Raw genomic sequence first — 21,122 nt, forward strand, 5'->3', positions numbered from 1 at the left:
ACCAATATCGTAAAAATGAAACTATTAAATAATGAAGCAGGAGTCAAATTCTTAATGAAAATGCATCAATGTCTTTCAAATATGTAATTAAAATGATTAAATTGATCAAACATCTGATTTCATTAAATTATATAAATATTCAGATGGGACCAATATCGTAAAAATGAAACTATTAAATAATGAGGCAGGAGTCAAATTCTTAATGAAAATTCATTCAATGTCTTTCAAATAAATAATTAAAATGATTTAATTGATCAAATATCTAATTTAATTAAATTATATAAATATTCAGATGGGATCAATATCGTGAAAATGAAACTATTAAATAATTAAGCAAGAGTCAAATTTTACTGAAAATGCATTCAACATCTTTCAAATAAGTAATTAAAATGGTTAAACTAATCACACATATAATTTAATTAAATTATATAAATATTCAGATGGGACCAACATCGTAAAAATGAAATTATGACATAACGAAGCGAGACTCAAATTCTTAATGAAAATGCATTCAATGTCTTTCAAATAAATAATTAAAATGATTAAATTGATCAAACATCTGATTTAATTAAATTATATAAATATTCAGATGGGACCAACATCGTAAAAATGAAATTATGACATAACGAAGCGAGACTCAAATTCTTAATGAAAATGCATTCAATGTCTTTCAAATAAATAATTAAAATGATTAAATTGATCAAATATCTGATTTAATTAAATTATATAAATATTCAGATGGGACCAATATCGTAAAAATGAAACTATTAAATAATGAGGCAGGAGTCAAATTCTTAATGAAAATTCATTCAATGTCTTTCAAATAAATAATTACAATGATTTAATTGATCAAATACCTAATTTAATTAAATTATATAAATATTCAGATGGGATCAATATCGTAAAAATGAAATTATTACATAATGAAGCGAGAGTCAAATTCTTAATGAAAATGCATTCAATGTCTTTCAAATAAGTATTTAAAATGATTAAATTGATCAAACATCTGATTTAATTAAATTATATAAATATTCAGATGGGACCAATATCGTAAAAATGAAATTATGACATAATGAAGCGAGACTCAAATTCTTAATGAAAATGCATTCAATGTCTTTCAAATATGTAATTAAAATGATTAAATTGATCAAACATCTGATTTAATTAAATTATATAAATATTCAGATAGGACCAATATCGTAAAAATGAAACTATTAAATAATGAAGCAGGAGTCAAATTCTTAATGAAAATGCATTCAATGTCTTTCAAATAAATAATTAAAATGATTAAATTGATCAAATACCTAATTTAATTAAATTATATAAATATTCGGATGGGACCAATATCGTGAAAATGAAACTATTAAATAATGAAGCAAGAGTCAAATTCTTAATGAAAATGCATTCAATGTCTTTCAAATAAGTAATTAAAATGATTAAATTGATCAAATATCTAATTTAATTAAATTATATAAATATTCAGATGGGACCAATATCGTAAAAATGAATCTATTAAATAATGAAGCAAGAGTCAAATTCTTAATGAAAATCCATTCAATGTCTTTCAAATAAGTAATTAAAATGATTAAATTGATCAAACATCTAATTTAATTAAATTATATAAATATGCAGATGGGACCAATATCGTAAAAATGAAATTATTACATAATGAAGCGAGAGTCAAATTCTTAATGAAAATGCATTCAATGTCTTTCAAATAAGTAATTAAAATGATTAAATTGATTAAATATCTGATTTAATTAAATTATATAAATATTCAGATGGGACCAATATTGTAAAAATGAAACTATTAAATAATGAGGCAGGAGTCAAATTCTTAATGAAAATGCATTCAATGTCTTTCAAATAAATAATTAAAATGATTTAATTGATCAAATATCTAATTTAATTTAATTATATAAATATTCAGATGGGATCAATATCGTAAAAATGAAACTATTAAATAATTAAGCAAGAGTCAAATTTTACTGAAAATGCATTCAACATCTTTCAAATAAGTAATTAAAATGATTAAACTTATCACACATCTAATTTAATTTAATTATATAAATATTCAGATGGGACCAATATTGTAAAAATGAAATTATTACATAATGAAGCAAGAGTCAAATTCTTAATTAAAATGCATTCAATGTCTTTCAAATATATAATTAAAATGATTAAATTGATCAAACATCTAATTTAATTAAATTATATAAATATTCAGATGGGACCAATATCGTAAAACTGAAATTATTACATAATTAAACACGAGTCAAATTCTAAACGAAAATGCATTCAATGTCTTTCAAATATATAATTAAAATGATTAAACTTATCATACATCTAATTTAATTAAATTATATAAATATTCAGATGGGACCAATATCGTAAAAATGAAACTATTAAATAATGAAGCAAGAATCAAATTCTTAATGAAAATGCATTCAATGTCTTTCAAATAAGTAATTAAGATGATTGAAATAATCTTAGATCTCAGTTAATTAAATTATATAAATATTTAAATAGAACCAATATCGTAAAAATAAATTTATTACATAATGAAGCACCAGTCAAATTCTAAATAAAAATGCATTCAATGTCTTTCAAATAAGTAATTAAAATGATTAAACTTATCACACATCTAATATAATTAAATTATATAAATATTCAGGTGGGACCAATAATCGTAAAAATGAAATTATTACATAATGAAGCAAGAATCAAATTCTTAATGAAAATGCATTCAATGTCTTTCAAATAAGTAATTAAGATGATTGAAATAATCTTAGATCTCACAATCAGTTATTTAAATTATATAAACATTTAAATGGAACCAATATCGTAAAAATAAATTTATTACATAATAAGGCACGAGTCAAATTCTAAATGAAAATGCATTCAATGTTTTTCAAATAAGTAATTAAAATGATCTGAACATCTGCTCTTAAAAATGCGATTATATATATATTTGAATAATTTTAATTCATAATTTTTAGTTTTATATATAGTTATACAAATATAATATAATAATTATATATATTGTTATCATTTAGGTATACATTATTCTATTTTACTGTGTTACATCGAAAAAAAATTTATTATATTTTCTTTGAATATTATTGTTGAATTTAATGTGAAAAAATTATCGTTATAAAAAAAAATGTACAAAATTTTTTTTTTAAGTATTTATATCAGAAAAAATTAATTTCATAAGAATGTGATAATTTGATGTAAATAATATGTTATAATATTTTAAACTTGAATATTTTATGACAGAAATCAGCTGATAACTGTCAAAAAGAATTATGACATTATTTAAAACATATATTATTATTTTAATTTTTATAACATATTATTAGTTTAAAATTTAAATAAATCGTTAATTTGCTAATTAAAATTTAAAATAATAATAGGTTATAATAATTAAAATAGTAATATATGTTGTAAATAATATGTTATAATGTTTTAGCTGCGATTAATATTTTTTGACAGAAATCAGCTGATAGTTTTCAAAAATAACAATCGAATTTTATGTATTATATTATATTATTTAATACATATTATTATTTTAATTTTTATAACATATTATTATTTAAAAATTTAATTAACAAATTTTCGCTTAATTAATATTTTTTTACAGAAATCAGCTGATTAAAGTGTTAATTTGCTTATTAATTTTTTAAATAATATGTTTTAAATAATATGTTATAATATTTTTGACAGTTATCATCTGATTTCTATCAAAAAATATTAATCAAGAAGAAGGTATTATAACATATTATTTACAACATAATACTATTTTAATTATATTACTATTAAATATATTACTATTTTTACCATATTATTATTTTAAAATTTAATTATCAAATTAATGCTTTAATCAGCTGATTTCTGTGAAAAAATATTAATCAAGTTTATACAAAGTTTATTTTATTTTTTTTTAAATATTCTTTTTAACAAAAAATCGAAGAATGGCGCGCGCGTAGCGCGCGATTGTGTTGTTCTAGTAACTAGTATATAAAATCGAAGAATGCGCGTAGCGCGCACTTGTTTTTTTCAGGTGTTTAAAAAAAGACGTGTCATAACTTGAAGTTATGATAATTAAATCGCGACATTAAACAATCAAATAAATTAATCATTGCACCTAATAATTAAAACTTGTTAAAAAAGATGAAGAAAGAAAGAGCGCATTTAAATATATGAGAAAACATGAATAAAATAATTCTCACTTCGATAATAGAAAATATTTAAAAAAGACTATATAAATTATCTTTTTTTTTTTAAATTGAAATATTCTATTCATCCTAATTAATTGTGTGTTTATTCATTTTGAGGTAACGGATAGTAACTATCTACAATCTACAGTCTACAATCTACATTCTAAATCTACATCTCTACAATCAAATATTTATGAAACCGTTACCTCGTAATAAAATAATAGTTTATCACTTACCAATCGATGTTCAACAGCAGAGGAGATAACTGCATCGAAGCTACGTTGATCTGTAACATACAAATAGAATATAAATTATAACAGCGTTTTAAATAATTATTATCTAATTAGTATTTTACACATTAAATTTTATATTCGACGCGTACAATAATCAGTAGATAGGTATATATAATTGAATAATTTTATAAATTTTGTAAAGATTATTTTTTTAAATATAAAAAACTTTTATAATATTTATACATATAGAGTTATTTCTCTCTAATTTTCCTTTATTTAAATTATTCAATATATAAATAGAATTATATAATATCTATGCGTAAAAAAATACGTGATTTATAATAAGTCAAATATTATACATATACATCATATTATATAAATATTATATAAATAATAAACACTCACCACAAAGTTGCTCCGCCGGTGCCTGATGCCTCCTAGTCCTGCTCCTCCTCTCAGGTCAGATTGATCAGGATTGTCCAATAATTCAAGTCAAAGTCTGCTGATTGATGATAACGCGCGATACTTTGAACGACACTCCCGCACTTAAACGCGCGATACTTTGAACGACACTCCCGCACTTGAACGCGCGACACTACCGTCCGATTGTGTCTTATTGTTAGACCGTCGTGTTGCCGATCATATCGCTCAATTTTATGGCGATGTCAAGCACACCATATGTGCTTCATTAGTAATAATTGTCATTTCTTAATAATTGCTATTCTATAATATCGATAACATCCCCCTTTAATGAAAATTATAATAAATTAATATTATATATAAAAGGAATTTTGTACGTTCTTTGTTATGAATTCGCGAAAATTCGATAATCAATTTTAATATATTCGCAGTTTATTTCCGAATTACACGATAGCGCAATCGATGAATCACAAAAGTAAAAAAAAATAAAATAAAATAACATAATTCGTACTAAAAATTTTAAGATATTATCATGAATTTTTCTGCAAATTTTATATCACTATTACTTTTTCTTTTAGTCCAAAATTATTATATATTCTCAAAATATCCGCAAAATATCTGATATGTTATATATTTTAAAATATAACTTTATTTTAACTAATGTAAACTCAAATGATCAATCAACATAAATGAATGGATTACAAAATATATAATATAAAATCTGTACATTATAATAATAAGTAATTATAATTATTTAATCATTTAAAATTTATAATCACACATACAATTAATATAATTGTTAGTATGTTCTTTTAAAATAAATTAGATTGAATATATTATGTATTACTATATAAAATGTTTCTTTTCCTTTTCTTAAACTGTAATTTTTAAACTGTATTCATAATCTTTATTATACTTTTAATCTTTAATAACCCATTCATTTTAAGGTAACGGAACTATCTACAAAATCTACAGTCTATACACAAGCTACAATCTAGATCTACACATTTCCACACAATCTAATCTCTACAAAACCGTTACCTTTTGTAATAAAATAATTTTTCACTCACCGATCGATGCACAATAGCGGAGTTAACTGCATTCAAGCTACGTTGATCTGTAACATATAAATAAAATTCAAATTATAGAACTGCTCAAAATAATTAATACTTAAAAAAATTATTATTTTGTATGCATTAAATTTTATATTCGATGCATACAAATAATAAACAGCAATATAATTAAAAAATTTTATAAATTTTTATTTAATAATAATTGAATTAATAATAAATACTTACACAATAGTTGCTCCGCTGGTGCCCGACGTCTCTCCCAGACCTCCTCCTCCTCTCAGATTGTCAAGATCATCAGTCGTCAGTTACGTTGATCTGTAATATACAATTAAAATTCAAATTGTAGTAGCGCCAAAAATAATTAATGTTTTAGAAAATTATTACTGTACGCATTGGATTTTATTTTCCATGCCTACAATAGAGAGCAAGTAGAAATATAGTTGAATAATTTTATAAATTTTTATTTAATTTATAATTTTTATTTAATTTACAATTATTAAATTTTTATTTAATTTATAATTATTTTTTATTTGATTTATAATAATTTTATTATTTTATTTTAATTTATTTTATAAATTTTTATTTAGTAATTGAACTAAATAAAGTCAATAAATACTCACTCCATGATTGTTAGACTGGTGCCCAATGTCTCCCAGACCTCCTCCTCTCAGATTATCAAGACAGTCAGTTATGTTGATCTGTAACATATAAATAAAATTCAAATTGTAGCAGCATACAAAATATATAAATACTCAGATGGGACCAATATCGTAAATATGATTTTATTACATAATGAAGCAAGAGTCAAATTCTGAATGAAAATGCATTCAATGTTATTCAAATAAGTAATTAAAATGATTAACCTTATCACACATCTAATTTAAATAAATTATATAAATATTCAGATGGGACCAATATCGTAAAAATGAAATTATTACATAATGAAGCAAGAGTCAAATTCTAAATGAAAATGCATTCAATGTCTTTCAAATAAGTAATTAAGATGATTGAAATAATCTTAGATCTCAGTTAATTAAATTATATAAATATTTAAATAGAACCAATATCGTAAAAATAAATTTATTACATAATAAAGCACGAGTTAAATTCTAAATGAAAATGCATTCAATGTCTTTCAAATATATAATTAAAATGATTAAATTTATCAAACATCTAATTTAATTAAATTATATAAATATTCAGATGGGACCAATATCGTAAAAATGAAATTATTACATAATGAAGCAAGAGTCAAATTCTTAATAAAAATGCATTCAATGTCTTTCAAATAAGTAATTAAGATGATTGAAATAATCTTAGATCTCAGTTAATTAAATTATATAAATATTCAGATGGAACCAATATAGTAAATATGAAATTATTACATAATAAAGCAAGAGTCAAATTCTTAATGAAAATGCATTCAATGTCTTTCAAATAAGTAATTAAAATGATTAAACTTTTCACACATCTCATTTAATTAAAATCCATAGAATCGTTTTCATTAGAGACTTTTTAGAAGTCATTAAAATATTCATGAGATTGTTAATACAAATGCTTATTGAAAATATATATAATGTATAATTTAAATTTCTTTCTGAGCTAATTTAAAAAATAGATTTTTTTAACCAATGTTATATTATTGCGTTTTTTGAAAAAAAAAAAAAAAAAAAAGAATAACTTTAAAATATTTATGAAATTTTTAATGCGAGTGCTTATCGAAAATATTATAAATTTAAATATATGTATATATGTATAATGTAAATTTATTTCTGAGCTAATCTCAAAAATCAATTTATATCCTAAACAATATTATGTTATTATTATATTAGCGGTTTTTATGTGTTGGCTAATATATATTTCAAATAAATGGCGATGATATAAATTCGATGATAGGTATAATTAGTTAAATAAAATCAATTTACTCACCGGTCGTTGAAACGCGGTTATATTTTCGTTGATTGTTGCGTCGCTTCGGAAAGTCGTTCCTATAAATAATATTATATTATTATTATATGAGCGATTTTCATATGCTAGCTATATATTTCAGGTAAATGACAATGATATAATCAGGTAAATAAAGTCAATTTGCTCACCAGTCGTTGAAACGCTGCCATATTCTCGTTGATTGTTGCGTCGTTTCGGAAATCGTTCGCCAAGATGCATTTTCATCGACCAGGCATTACAGATTTCGATTTCCCGCATTAAATAATACGATAGAACGATCACCCGTTACTTTGTACGGCATTCTCGACACCGATTGCACGCACTACGCACCGGATTCCATAAATAACAACGGATAAATAACGACGATATCTAACCATCCGCCACTTTCGATATTCGCGATATGTAGTGAAGTAGTACGCTGTGACGTAGTACATCGTGACGTAATGCAACACTTTGTGCGGCGCGAACTTCGCGCGGTTCGCGTGCGATACAATCATCTGAAAACGATAAATTATGTATTGATTAAATATCTCACATCCAAAATATAGTTTTCCCAAAGCACAAAAGCTTGAACGCGATGCGATTCGTATAAATAAATGACGCCAAATGATACATACCTCTTAATAAATAGAATGTTCAATGAGATCGATCGATTCGGAGAAAAAGCGGCTAAGCGGCGTAGCCCGGCGGATGCAGACTGTCGAAGGTTGATTAACCGTGATCGCACGAGTTAATTAATACTTCCTGCTAATTGCCCGTGGCACGATTCAATACTCCCAACATTCGTTTGTACGCGGAATTCATTCTTAACGGGAAAAACGCGTGAAAAATGCGGAGCCGATTGAGCGCGGTACCGTGACTAGCTAGAAGCCGCGAGGGACGAAGGACGTGACGTAGTAACTACGTAAGTCGACACTCAGCGCGCCGCGCGCCAAATTCAAAAACCATTATAGGCTGTAACTTTTGTACTTGAACCATCGTCTAAATTATTACTGTGTATTTAAATTTATATTATATACGATTCAATATTTCGATTTCGTAATCACTGCGATTGTAATTTCAAGTGTGTCATTTATACGTGTGTGTACGGAACCTGACATTCATACATATTAATTTCAAATTTCGAAAAACTGATTAAAGATATTAATCGCGATTGAATGTATTAAGTAATATTCCAATGATCGTCCATCAATATTTCATGCAATTATGAATATCGTAATGTATCATGCTCGTTAGCAATTAAACAGATTGTACTTATAATTAATATCTAATTTGTAGGCTGGTATGCTGATGGTACCTTCATAATGTGCATATAATGTACAATTGTAATAAATACAAGATTAATTTTTGGCTCGCTTTAAACAATTGAAAATTAAAATTTTTAAACCGCGGACACCTTACGGCGCGGATTCATTTTACGTATATTAGATCAAAAAGTTTGTACGCTGGTATGCTGATGGTACCATCATAATGTGCAGTCAATGTAATGTTAAAATATATGGAAGAATAATTTTTGGCTCGCTTTTTTAAAATTTTTGCAGTGTATGATTGATTTAATGAAGATTACTCCTGTCACAGATTAGAGTAAAATGAGTAAAGAGTAAATTATCCGGTTGATAAAAGAAAGAAAGCATGCGGAATATATTAATCAAATTTTGTAATAAACTTGTGTAATGAATAATTGTAAAAATAAAATATATTCTATCACAAAATATAGACATTTATTGCTAGTACATTTGCTTGTCGCGTTCTAAGAAAGTTAGAAATAAAATTAAAATATTTAGGATATTACGATATAATTGAGAATATTAAGCACACATTGGGATAATTTAATATCAAGAAAATTATTAGAAATAAGATTAAAATTTAAATTAATTAAAAAAAAATTTTTTAATTAAATTAAAATTGTTTTAATTTAAAAGAGAGATTCAGTTTAAATAAACATATATGTGAGCATGAATATTTTTTTAATTTTACGTTCGATTTAAGAATACTATACACATTTATTTATTTATTACAAAAATGACTTTCTTACACATATATGTGTGTAATAAAAATTATATATATAATTATTACAGATATTGATTTGTGGGTTACATATATTGATATGACCTATGTATTAAATTACATAAACAATATTATATATTATTATAATGATAAGCTGAAGATGTTAAATTAATATATAAGAGTGATCGATATTGTCTTATATTTTTCATTACACAATGTTAAAAAGTTATTACAATCAGTTAAAGTAAGATATTTAATATATAAGTAATAACAATCTATCAAGAGATTACTTTATTAATTCACTTGCAATATGATATCATTTATCTTCAATTTCATTTATATACTGTACCTAGAGACTCATCATATAATTTATAATCTTATTTCTTAAATCATTATATCAGTACTAACATTCATGAATGCGAGATCATAAGATGCCAACATTCTATAAACATTACATCTTAATTCTCATCGTTCGACTCGATGTTATCTATAAATCCAACGTTAGAAAAAAAAAAGCACACATGAAGAATAATCCTGTATCTCTCGTCGAGCCGCAGATTTTCGCTAATATTTTTTTTTAAATCTCCGAACGTCGCGGATATTCAAGGGAAACCGTCGTCGTCCTCCTCGGCCATCTCCTTGGCCAGCTCCAGGTCCTGTTGCTCCCTCTCCCTACGTTCCTCGGCGGATTCCAGGTCCTTCCCGTACGACTTGGGCGGATAACGCATCGCCTTGACGCTCTGATTGTGCAGGTCCAGGCAGAAGGTGATCCTCTGATGGAAGGCCAGCAGCGGCTCCTTGGTGCAGTAAATGTCCGTGGTCTCCTTGCTGCGCATGTAGCCGTTCTCCGGGTCCAGGGTGGCCTCGATGACCCCGTCGCGGATCGCCTTCGCGACGATAAACTCCGCGTCCACGCTAGAATCCAATCCCAGCTTGCGAGCTATGTCAGCCGGCGAGATGCGGGAGTAGGAGAGCCCGATGGAGCGGATCGCCGTCTTGATGACGTTGTGGCGCAAGCGCAGGATCAGGGTGAACGTGTGATCGACGCGGAACTGCGGCCCGAAGTTCTCCAGGACTTCGCCGAAGCGCTGCAGATTGCCCAGACGTACCGCCTGCGTCAGCTGAAAGTAGGGACCCAGGGCTCTTCGTAGCGCCGCCTGTCGGAATATCTGTCTCTCCGGGATGTCGCCTAGAAGAAGCTCCACGGCGACCGCCAGCTTCTGCACCGTCTGCCGGAATCCCACCGCCGTGGTCTGCGGCGCCTTCCGCATCGCCTGCACGAGGTACTTGTGGGCGGCCGAGTACTCCAGCCTGGCGGCCTTTATCCTACCTAGATAGTAGAGAAAGCGAGCCCATTCGTTGTTGCTGGCCGATTCAGGAAAGGTCGATTTCAGCACCAGCTTGTCCGCCTGATCGTAGAGATTGTAGTGCAGGTAGTTGCGCAGCAGGCAGTTGATCAGCACCGCCTGGCCCTCGAAGTCGTTACGCAGCGTCGCGGTGCGTAGACGAAGGTGGAGGAAGCCGCGGATCCTGTCCAGCTGATTCGTCAGCTCGTAAGCGCGGGAGTGATAGAAGTAGCACTTGGCCGCGATCAGGTCTATGGTCCTACGATTCTGCGCGGCGATCTTCTGGACCAGCAATTCCGAACACTGCACCGCCTCGTTGTACTTCCTGGTGTCGATCAGCCGGATCAGGACCAGCAGGTGAATGTACGCGTCGATCTCGGGTAGTAGAGACGACGAGGAGCTGCGAAACTTCTGAAGGACCGTCTGACTCTCGTCCACGTCCATCGGCTCCTCCACCCAGGCGAGCAGGGCGTCGCGCTCGGCGACCGACCTGGTGTAGAAGCCGGCGACGAGGCCGCGCAGGACCACCGGATTCAGGCGACGACGCGTGTTGGGTAAAGCGCGCAGGGCACGAAGCACGAAGCGCGGCTCCTTATTCTGGACGGCCTTCTCGATCTGCCGGGTGTGCTCGCGGATGTCGCACAGGGTCTGCACGTCGGTGTCCTTGCGCTCGCCAGCATCCCCGTCGCCGCTCTGAGCGTCCGGGGCGGGATTCACGTCCACGTCCATCGCCTCGACGTTTTTGCCGGTGGGTACGCCCATATTTCCTGTGATATCTGTCAACAAGTCACCTGTCAGCTGTCAGCTGTCACCTGGGGACGCTCGCGACGTCGATGTTATGCGTTAATAAAATTGATAACCTGAGATGTTCCTCGAACGAATATAACCTCCTAATCTGCCAGGCTCATCGTTCCAGTCACCGCTCGCATTTGTGCAACCTCACGCGAAGCTCCACGAGAGGTTAGGTCGGCCGAGCGAGCTCATTGGTCCGTTCGATTTTAGTGAAATCATCGACGATGTATGAATTGTAAAGTCACAACTCGACGTCGCGCGCGTAATTATTTCCTATAAAGTCACTAGACGAGGAATTTACAAGGGGTACTTTCCGATTCACGCATGATGCGCATGAAGTGACAGAAAATCTATAGTTCATGTCACGCATATTATAGATTCTCTGTCACTTCATGCGCATCATGCGTGAATCGGAAAGTATCCAAGATCACGCATCTTTATTGATAGTTCATTAATGTTTTTATAGGGAATAGAAAATATCCACCAATAGAAAAGAGGAATAGATATTCTCTGCTTCTATTGGTGGACTATAAATTAAATATTATTTTTATTAAATATTTTTTTATATAAGTTTATAATAAATTATATAATAAAATTATATAATAAATTATATAAAATTTAATTAATTAAATTAAATTATTAAATATTAAAAAGTTTAATAGAATTATCTAGCAAAATCTCTCATTTTTTGTATATTAAAGTGATTATAAATATAAATAAATATACATATGTTAATATATATTTTATAACAAAAATAGTGATTAATCAATAAATAAATATAATTATTAATCACTAGTTACTAATCACTAGTTACTAATCACTAGTCACTCATCACTAGTTTACTAACCGCTAGTTACTAATCACTAGTTTACTAACCGCTAGTTACTAATCACTAGTTTACTAACAGCTAGTTGCTAATCACTAGTTTACTAGCCGCTAGTTACTAATCACTAGTTTACTAACCACTAGTTACTAATCACTAGTTACTAATTACTAATTGCTAGTTACTAATAACTAGTTACATTTTTTTAATATTCCAATTCCACCATTTTTGGTCAAATTGGATCTCAGCCAATCAGCAATAAGAAATCATATGGTGTCTTAGCTTATACAACTTCTCTACTACATGACCATTTTTGCTTACTCACATGCATATGTAAAATATTTACATATATGTATATAGTTATGAAAATGGCTGCCATGGCGCTATGTTGGCTCAGTTTGACAGAAACTTTCTGCCGCGGATTATAACGTAAACCGTTCTTCGTGAGCGGCGGAGGCTAGAAAATCGTAGGATTTCACAATCATGGAAAGCCGAGATAACGAATTGACGGCGGGAATGTCGGCGATAGCCCCTGTGATTGTGAAAGAGGAGCCCTCGGAGCCGAGCGGCAACTCGAAGCAGGACTCGCAACAATCCTCCCAGGACGCGGTCTGCGTCGAGGAGGAGTGCGGCGAGCAGCGGATCGAGTGCACCACCGAGGGCCAGGAGAGCGAGATCCGCGCGTTCCTGTCAAAGTGCGTCTTCTGCAGCAAGGTGTTCGTCCTAGCGGACGAGCCGAAGCTGCTCGAGTGCTTGCACGCGTCTTGTACAGCGTGTGTCAGTAATAAAATCAGCGATCACAACACGTCGGTGGATGTGGATGTGCTGTGTATGTGTAATATGCACAAATTAATTGTAATTATCGCCTTCGACAAGATATATTTATCTCAGTATATTTTTTAATATTTTTTTCATATTTAGTTGAAAATTAAACTCATATTTATGTGAGAATTGTCAAATTAGTGGAGCGAACACAGATTCTTACTTTGACATGTAACATTATTTTATTTTGAATTTGACTACACTATGTATGTGTATAATATACACACATTAATCTACAAAATTTTCTTAATATTTATTAATATTTATTTGAGAATTGTCAAATTATTAATAGAGCGAACACAGACTCTTGCTTCGATGTGTAACATTATTTTATTTTGAATTGATGTGCTGTGCATATGTAATATATACAAATTAATTGTAATTATCACCTTTGACAAAATATCTCAATATATTTATTAATATTTTTTAAATATTTATTTGAAAATTAAACTCATTTATTTGAGAATTGTCAAATTATTAATGGAGCAAACATAAATTCTTACTTCACTGTGTAACATTATTATTTTATTTTGAATTAATGTACTATATATTATACACACATTAATCTACAAAATTTTTTATACTTATTTATCGTAATATTTATTTGAGAATGTCAAATTATTAATCGAGCGAACACAGACTCTTACTTTGATATGTAACATTATTTTATTTTGAATTAATGTGCTGTATATGCATAATGTACGCATATTAATTGTAGTTATTGTCTTTGACAAAATTTTGTTACATTTCTTAATATTTATTTGAGAATTGTCAAATTATTAATAGAGCGAACACAGATTTTTACTTTGTTGTGTAACATTATTCTTTTATTTTGAGTTAATATACTATATATGTATGCACACATTAATCTGCAAAATTTTTTATATTTATTTATCTTAATATTTATTAATATTTATTTGAGAATTATTAATAGAGCAAACACAGACTCTTACTTCAATGTGTAACATTATTTTATTTTGAATTGGTGTGTAAGTGTAATATATATTGTACAAATTAATTGTAATTATGACCTTCTACAAAATTTTTTTGTTTATTTGTCTTAATATTTATTAATATATTTATTTAAGATATAAATTAATATCTATATATATTTGAGAATTTAAATTAATATTTATTTGTGAATTGTCAAATTATTAATAACGTGAACACAGAATCTTACTTTGATGTGTAACATTATTTTATTTTAAATCAATGTGCTGTTTATGTGTAATGTATGCATATTAATTGTAGTTATTGCCTTTGACAAAATTTTTGTATATTTATTTGTCTTCATATTTATTAATATTTATTTGGAAATTGTCAAATTATTAATAGATCGAACACTCTTACTTGGATGTCTGTAACATTATTTTATGTTGAATTAATTTATTTCATGCAAGCTAACTTATTATGTTTTTTTTTTTTTGCAGTGGAGAGCAACTTGATTGTGTGTCATGTTTGCAATGTAACTAGCAAAGTGGAAAACTTGATTGAAAACAGATTTCTCTTAAAGTTATTGGAAGAAGAGAGCAATTTGGGATTGGATGATGAGCCTAAAGAAACTGAAGAGGAAAAAAAATGCACCAGCTGTCACGATAACGCTACTGCCACTAGCTGGTGTATCGAATGTGAAGAATATATTTGCCAGAATTGTGTTATGGTAATTATATAATCTGTGTCTTAATATTTATGTATTAAACTTTGTATGCCATACAAATTGTAACACATTTAGATAAAAAATATGGATTCTTGAACGAGTGTTTGAAGGAAACTTCAACGTTTAACTTACATTAACTTATATTGGACAAAATTATTTTTATATTTATATGTAAATAATAAATTATATTATATTATTATTTACTTACATTAACTTATATCGGACAAAATTATTTTTATATTGTATAAATAATAAATATCATATTTTATTATTATTAAAGGCTCATCAAAGATTGAAGATCACCAAGGATCACACAATTAAACCCAAGGATGAAATAACAAGCGACAATAGAGATAATGTCAAAAGAAGCAATAAGAAGATACCTGGATATTTGTTTTGCACAATTCATTCTCACGAACAATTATCTTTATTTTGTCAAACGTGCGATAAATTAACTTGTAGAGACTGTCAACTCAGCGAACATCGTGATCATAAATATAAATTTATTCATGAAATTGCTGCTGAAACTCGATCCTCCATGTCTACTTTACTTAAAGAAGTAAGGTAAGATTTATAAATATATAATAACATAAGCAAAACATCAGAATTGGAAATTTACAAGACAAACAAAATAATTTTCAGCTACAAACGAGTATTATTAAAAAGCGCGATGAAAGTTATAGAGGATAGGCAAATTCTGATAATGGAGAAGAAAAAGAATCTTGTTCAAGATATTACGCAGATGGTAGTACAGTAAGTATGTTAAGAATATGATCTCTCTGTTTGCGCTTTTTCTGAGATACATATTCTTTTTTTTTTTTTTATGTTTTAGATTAACAAACGCAATCAATACAAGGGGAAAACAATTGGTAATGAGATTAAACGAGGTGTGCGATCAAAAGCAGAATACATTGAATGAGAAGAAGGTTGCTCTGGATCAGTTATCCAAACTTACAGATCATTGTATACTCTTTGGCACTCATGCTTTAAATAAAGGCTCGGATATGGAATTATTATATAGTAAAAAGTATATTACAATTATAGATACATATATATGAACGTATTTAATGTATATAATACATAATAATATCATTATAGATCTGTCACAAATCATTTACTAAGGATAAAAAGCAAACGAGCCGATATTCCAAATCCCGAGATACCGGTCAGAATACATCTGTCTTTGGAAAAAGTGCCAGATTTAATAAAAGGTTTGTGACGCGACATGATAGTCGCACGATTTTTATAATAATTTTCAATACTTTTGATCGATCAGTGTTGCACTTATAATATACAGGGTGTCCCAAAAATCCTGCAACAGTCAAACATCTCGAAAACAAAGGCTTTATGAGAAAAATGATTCAAATAAAAGTTGTAGAGCTTTAAGTGGCGCATTAAATAGTAAAGTTAATATGGCTATAGATAGCATTGTTAAGGCCATGTAAAATTTACTTAATTTTTTAGTGGAAACCCCAATTTTTAATTGCATATTCTTGTAGCTTATCTCAAGAACTTTTCAAAACATTATAATAAAGTATTTTTTCATTCAGTGCTTTTCGAATTATATAATGCTTGAAGTTTACAATATTTTGATATAAAATACAAAATATCTTGTAAAATATTTAGTTTTCGATAATTTTACCTTAATACTTTTGCATAAAATAATTAGATAAATATTAATTGATGTAAAGAAAACAATTATTTTTAAGAAAATATACAACTTGCAACATATTTTTTCTTAAAAACAATTATGCGTTTTCTTCACATCAATTAATTGGTCTCATTCTGTGCATAAAAGTATTAAAGTAAGATTACCGAAAACTGAATGTAAATTTTACAAGATATTTTGTATTTTATGTCAAAATACTGTATCTTTTCAAGCCTCATAACTCGAAAAGTACTTAATGGAAAAAAAACTTTATTATAGTGTTTCAAAAAGCTTTTAAGATAAGCTACATGAATATGTAATTAAAATTGGGTTGCCATTTAATTTCAAAGTGAATTTTACGTGGTCTTAACAATGTTATTTACAATCACACTAACTACTTAATGCGTCACTTAAAGCCTTACAACTTTTGAAACATTTCTCTCAAAAAGCCTTTGTTTTCGTGGTATTTAACTGTTGCAAGACTTTTGAGACACCCTGTATACGAGCCACGCAATTCAATAAATTTACGTTGTAGTGGTATCATCGATCGGAGCGATAGTCGTCGATGGCAGAGTATATCCGTCCGCATCTCCTGGGAATAATAACACAGCGTACAATGAACCGCAAGCTGAACCCAAGCAAACTACAAGTTCGACGAACGCTCAAGATTGTACTATTCCGATTATTCAGCAAGGATTATCATCAGGAGCGACTGTAACGCAGCAATCTAGCAACGTGCAACAAAATTCTTATCAGCAACAAATGCCTCTGCATATGCCTCAGCAGCAGCAGCAGCAACAACAACAACACGCGCAAAATTATAACATGCAACACTATACCACACCGCACAATATGCCGCCTCGATCATCGCCGCAGACGCATCAGTCGCGTGTACCTTATTCTGCCGGCTACAGTAGCAACAACAGGCTTCAACAACCCCTGGTGATGCATCAGCAACGTCTTACTCCGATGGGTAACTGCCATCAGCAACAGGTGACGTCGTCCACGCATCCGCATCAGCAGGTCCAGAACCTCGATCAGCTTGGACAGAATTCGAGTTTACGCGGACTTCTCGCGCACAATCCTTCCCTTCCGCCGCCCCCTTATCCGTCGTTCCGAGCGTCCGCCAATCAAGTATCGTATCGACTGCCACCTGGATACAGATATTCCTCAGGAGGTGCTGGCTCTCAGAGAGGGGCAGCGATGGTCCAAGTACCACCGCATCACGCGTATCAACAGGCAAGTACGCGTCTGCCTCAGTGTAATTTAACTTCCCCGTCGACGCAACACTTAGGGAATTATCCCGTGCAACATCGTTGGCATATACCTCAGCAAGCGAACCCTTGCCTTCCCTCCTACACCTCGCCGTCGCGGCATCAGCTCGCAGCGGCTCCCAATATGACAGTCCTCCCTACCAACGAGACAACGTACAAGATCACCTTGAAGAATCAACAGCCCGGCATTAATCAAAAATACAATGCCAACAACGTTGCGAATGTTAGTTCGTGCGACGTTAATTCGTCGCAGTCGCAAAACTCGCCGTCCACCGCGGTTTCGCTGTTGCAAGCTGTCAGCTCGTCGATACCCAAAACGCCTAGTCCTGTCACCACGCCTGGCAAGTCTGACGACACCGAGAAGAGTCTAGATAAGTTTTGTCAGAAATCGTTGAACGATCTGATGCTCACTATCGCGAAATTAGATAGCAATGGAATCCTGGTGATACCGGAAGCCCAAAGAAGTCAAATGGATTCGATACAAGTAGATAGTTCCACAGATGAGGATATAAACTCGATGACCGAGAATGCAACAGGTTGGTCCTTACATTTGATTAGCTTGAATCTTTCATTGTTTCGAAGACACATCGATTTGATATCCAGACTTTCTCTGTGACTTTTCCAGCAGACAATTCGAAAAGTACAACGGCGTCTATGGTGATGAAGGACGATCCCAATGAAGACTGGTGCGCCGTATGCATGGACGGAGGAGACGCGGTGCTATGTTGTGATAAATGTCCAAAAGTCTTCCATCTTTATTGTCATATACCTAGTTTAAAATCATTTCCAGAGTAAGAGTGCTCTATTTACCTACCTTACACACTTCTTTCTATATCTTCGCTCTTTTACTTTTGGCTAATTAATCAATTGCTTGTTTCAGCGAAAGTGAAACTTGGCAATGTATGTTGTGTACGAATGTACATGAATGTCCGGATGATATACCGAGTACCGAGAAAAGATCGAACGATATGAACACTAAAGAATTGCGGATTGCGCAAAGAATCGTTCTGGAACTTTATTGTCAATACGAGCAGAGTCTTCCTTTTCGGGAAGTCGTATCGAGCGAGGTAAATAAATTTTTTTATTCGATTTTGTTATTTAAGTTAAAAGTTTTTTATTTGATTTTTGAATTTTTTACTTTTATTCAACGCTCGACCGACGAGTCAAAATAATACAATGATCTTTCTTGTGTCATCAGATCACCGATTATCATCGAATTATCAAGAAGCCGATTGCGTTAGATATAATTAGGGATAAATTAAAACCCGATCATATAGATCATTATGCAGATCTGAGACAAGTCATGGCGGACATCAGACTCATGTTTAAAAACGCTTTTACTTATAATCCTGTAAGTCATTTAAATCATTATTAATTCCTTTAGCTTCCTTAATTTTTCTCATCTTATTGTCTCCTCTTTTCATCTCTCTATTCGTTTTCTTTTTTTTCAGGTGGATTCACAAGTTTATCAAGAAGCTAGAAATTTAGAAGAGTTTTTTGAGAAATTGATATTCAAATGGGCACAAAGTTACGCGTGCGACGATCCTTTTCTCGCATCCGACAAGGATGAAGACGAAGAAGTTTTTCCACCCAATAGAAAATATAGACGCATAATTAATGATTAATTTATATATAATATAATTATATATATAATTGTATATATATATTAATTATATATATTATATATATATATATATATAATATACACACGAATGGTGTGTCATCAATTGTATCTCGCCAGAAACAATTATTTGGATTTCTCTCGCGATTATATATATATATTATATTATAATATTATATATTATGTCCTGAGCACAATAGAAAAAATATTAGGAATAGGAATAAATATTAAGCATTAGGCCTATTGCATAATACAAAAGTATAGACAATAAGACCAGGGAATAAAAATATCCATGCATCAACAGAAGCAGATAGATATTAGAAGGGTAACAATAGATATTCCTTGCTTCTATTGATGAATATTTTCTATTTTCTGTTCCTATTGCTTGTATTTTTGTATTGTGCAGTAAGCCTAATGCTTAATATTTATTCCTATTCCTAATATTTTCTCTATTGTGCGCAGGGCCTTATATTTAATATTATATATTATAATATTTAATATATCAAATATATTTAATATTAATATTTAATATATATATATATATATATATATATATATATATAAAATCCTATGTTCTAATACCACTGGAAATCTATGGTTCATGTTACATACATATAGATTTTTATCCCGGTAGGGTATATTAGAACATAACTATATAATTGCATCAAACAATATACAATTAATAATTTGGTAAATTGTGATAAATACTATCGAATTAACTCTAGAGAACATTGTAAAGCACACAAATGAGTATACGTATTTTATTTTATCTGAAATATCCATAATTAATCTTTTGCAATTTCTCTCATTTGATAAACGATATCAATACTTTACAATGACAAATCAATGTTATAATATGCAGCTCTTTTGATATGTCTCAATTATCGAATATATATTTTAATGAGATATTTATACTTGGTGACACGATAGATTTTAGTTAAATTTGACTAAATAATATCTTTAAGTATGTATTGCTTAAATATATAATATTATTTGTTGCTTAAAAGTTTGATTGCCTTAGTAAACTTTACAGAATGCTTCTTATAGTTATATATTTAATTAATAAGATAATTTAATATACAACTATTTGTTTAATGATATTTTTCGAATTTTTTCATTGCATGCAAAATATTTTATAAAATATACACATGTAGATAAGAATAAAAATTCATTTCTAATATTTTTATTAAGTAGTTTTCTTTTTTACATAAAATTACAACAATGTTTTTTTTTTTTTCT

The 21,122-nt window shown here is 30.2% G+C and overlaps 2 protein-coding genes and 1 long non-coding RNA gene across 3 annotated transcripts; 1 reads left to right on the forward strand and 2 right to left on the reverse strand.

Moving 5' to 3' along the window:
• Positions 1 to 4,310: 4,310 nt before the first annotated feature.
• Positions 4,311 to 9,403, reverse strand: LOC145940299 (uncharacterized). Its single transcript, XR_014425987.1, has 8 exons — positions 8,511 to 9,403; positions 8,043 to 8,390; positions 7,876 to 7,934; positions 6,567 to 6,644; positions 6,172 to 6,261; positions 5,944 to 5,990; positions 4,859 to 5,198; positions 4,311 to 4,506 (listed from the first exon to the last, which is right to left on the reverse strand). It is a non-coding gene; the product is annotated as an uncharacterized LOC145940299 (long non-coding RNA).
• A 1,036-nt stretch (positions 9,404 to 10,439) lies between these two features.
• Positions 10,440 to 12,259, reverse strand: Rpn3 (regulatory particle non-ATPase 3). The gene is made up of 2 exons (XM_083045230.1): positions 12,107 to 12,259; positions 10,440 to 12,022 (listed from the first exon to the last, which is right to left on the reverse strand). Exon 2 carries the CDS (start codon positions 12,006 to 12,008, stop codon positions 10,503 to 10,505), a length of 1,506 nt encoding a protein of 501 aa, XP_082901356.1. The 5' UTR covers positions 12,009 to 12,022; positions 12,107 to 12,259; the 3' UTR covers positions 10,440 to 10,502.
• Positions 12,260 to 13,144: 885 nt separating this feature from the next.
• LOC145940296 (E3 ubiquitin-protein ligase TRIM33) lies at positions 13,145 to 20,828 on the forward strand. The gene is made up of 11 exons (XM_083045229.1): positions 13,145 to 13,690; positions 15,114 to 15,343; positions 15,621 to 15,904; positions 15,983 to 16,093; positions 16,173 to 16,367; positions 16,439 to 16,551; positions 17,524 to 18,798; positions 18,888 to 19,053; positions 19,143 to 19,329; positions 19,461 to 19,613; positions 19,714 to 20,828. The coding sequence occupies exons 1-11, from the start codon at positions 13,345 to 13,347 to the stop codon at positions 19,885 to 19,887; spliced, it is 3,234 nt and encodes a 1,077-aa protein (XP_082901355.1). The 5' UTR covers positions 13,145 to 13,344; the 3' UTR covers positions 19,888 to 20,828.
• Positions 20,829 to 21,122: the final 294 nt, after the last annotated feature.

This window comes from Prenolepis imparis, unplaced genomic scaffold (genome assembly GCF_030444845.1).
Source record: "Prenolepis imparis isolate NDT839.2.m4 unplaced genomic scaffold, iyPreImpa1.0 SCAF_9, whole genome shotgun sequence".
Lineage (NCBI taxonomy): Eukaryota > Metazoa > Arthropoda > Insecta > Hymenoptera > Formicidae > Prenolepis > Prenolepis imparis.

What these genes read in the sequence shown, in the direction of transcription:
- Rpn3 (XM_083045230.1), bottom strand. Translation starts at nt 12,008, where the DNA reads ATGGGCGTACCCACCGGCAAAAACGTCGAGGCGATGGACGTGGACGTG.
- LOC145940296 (XM_083045229.1), top strand. Translation starts at nt 13,345, where the DNA reads ATGGAAAGCCGAGATAACGAATTGACGGCGGGAATGTCGGCGATAGCC. An exon ending in GATGACCGAGAATGCAACAG is followed by an intron (nt 18,799 to 18,887) that starts GTTGGTCCTTAC and finishes TGACTTTTCCAG; the next exon opens with CAGACAATTCGAAAAGTACA. An exon ending in ACGCTTTTACTTATAATCCT is followed by an intron (nt 19,614 to 19,713) that starts GTAAGTCATTTA and finishes CTTTTTTTTCAG; the next exon opens with GTGGATTCACAAGTTTATCA.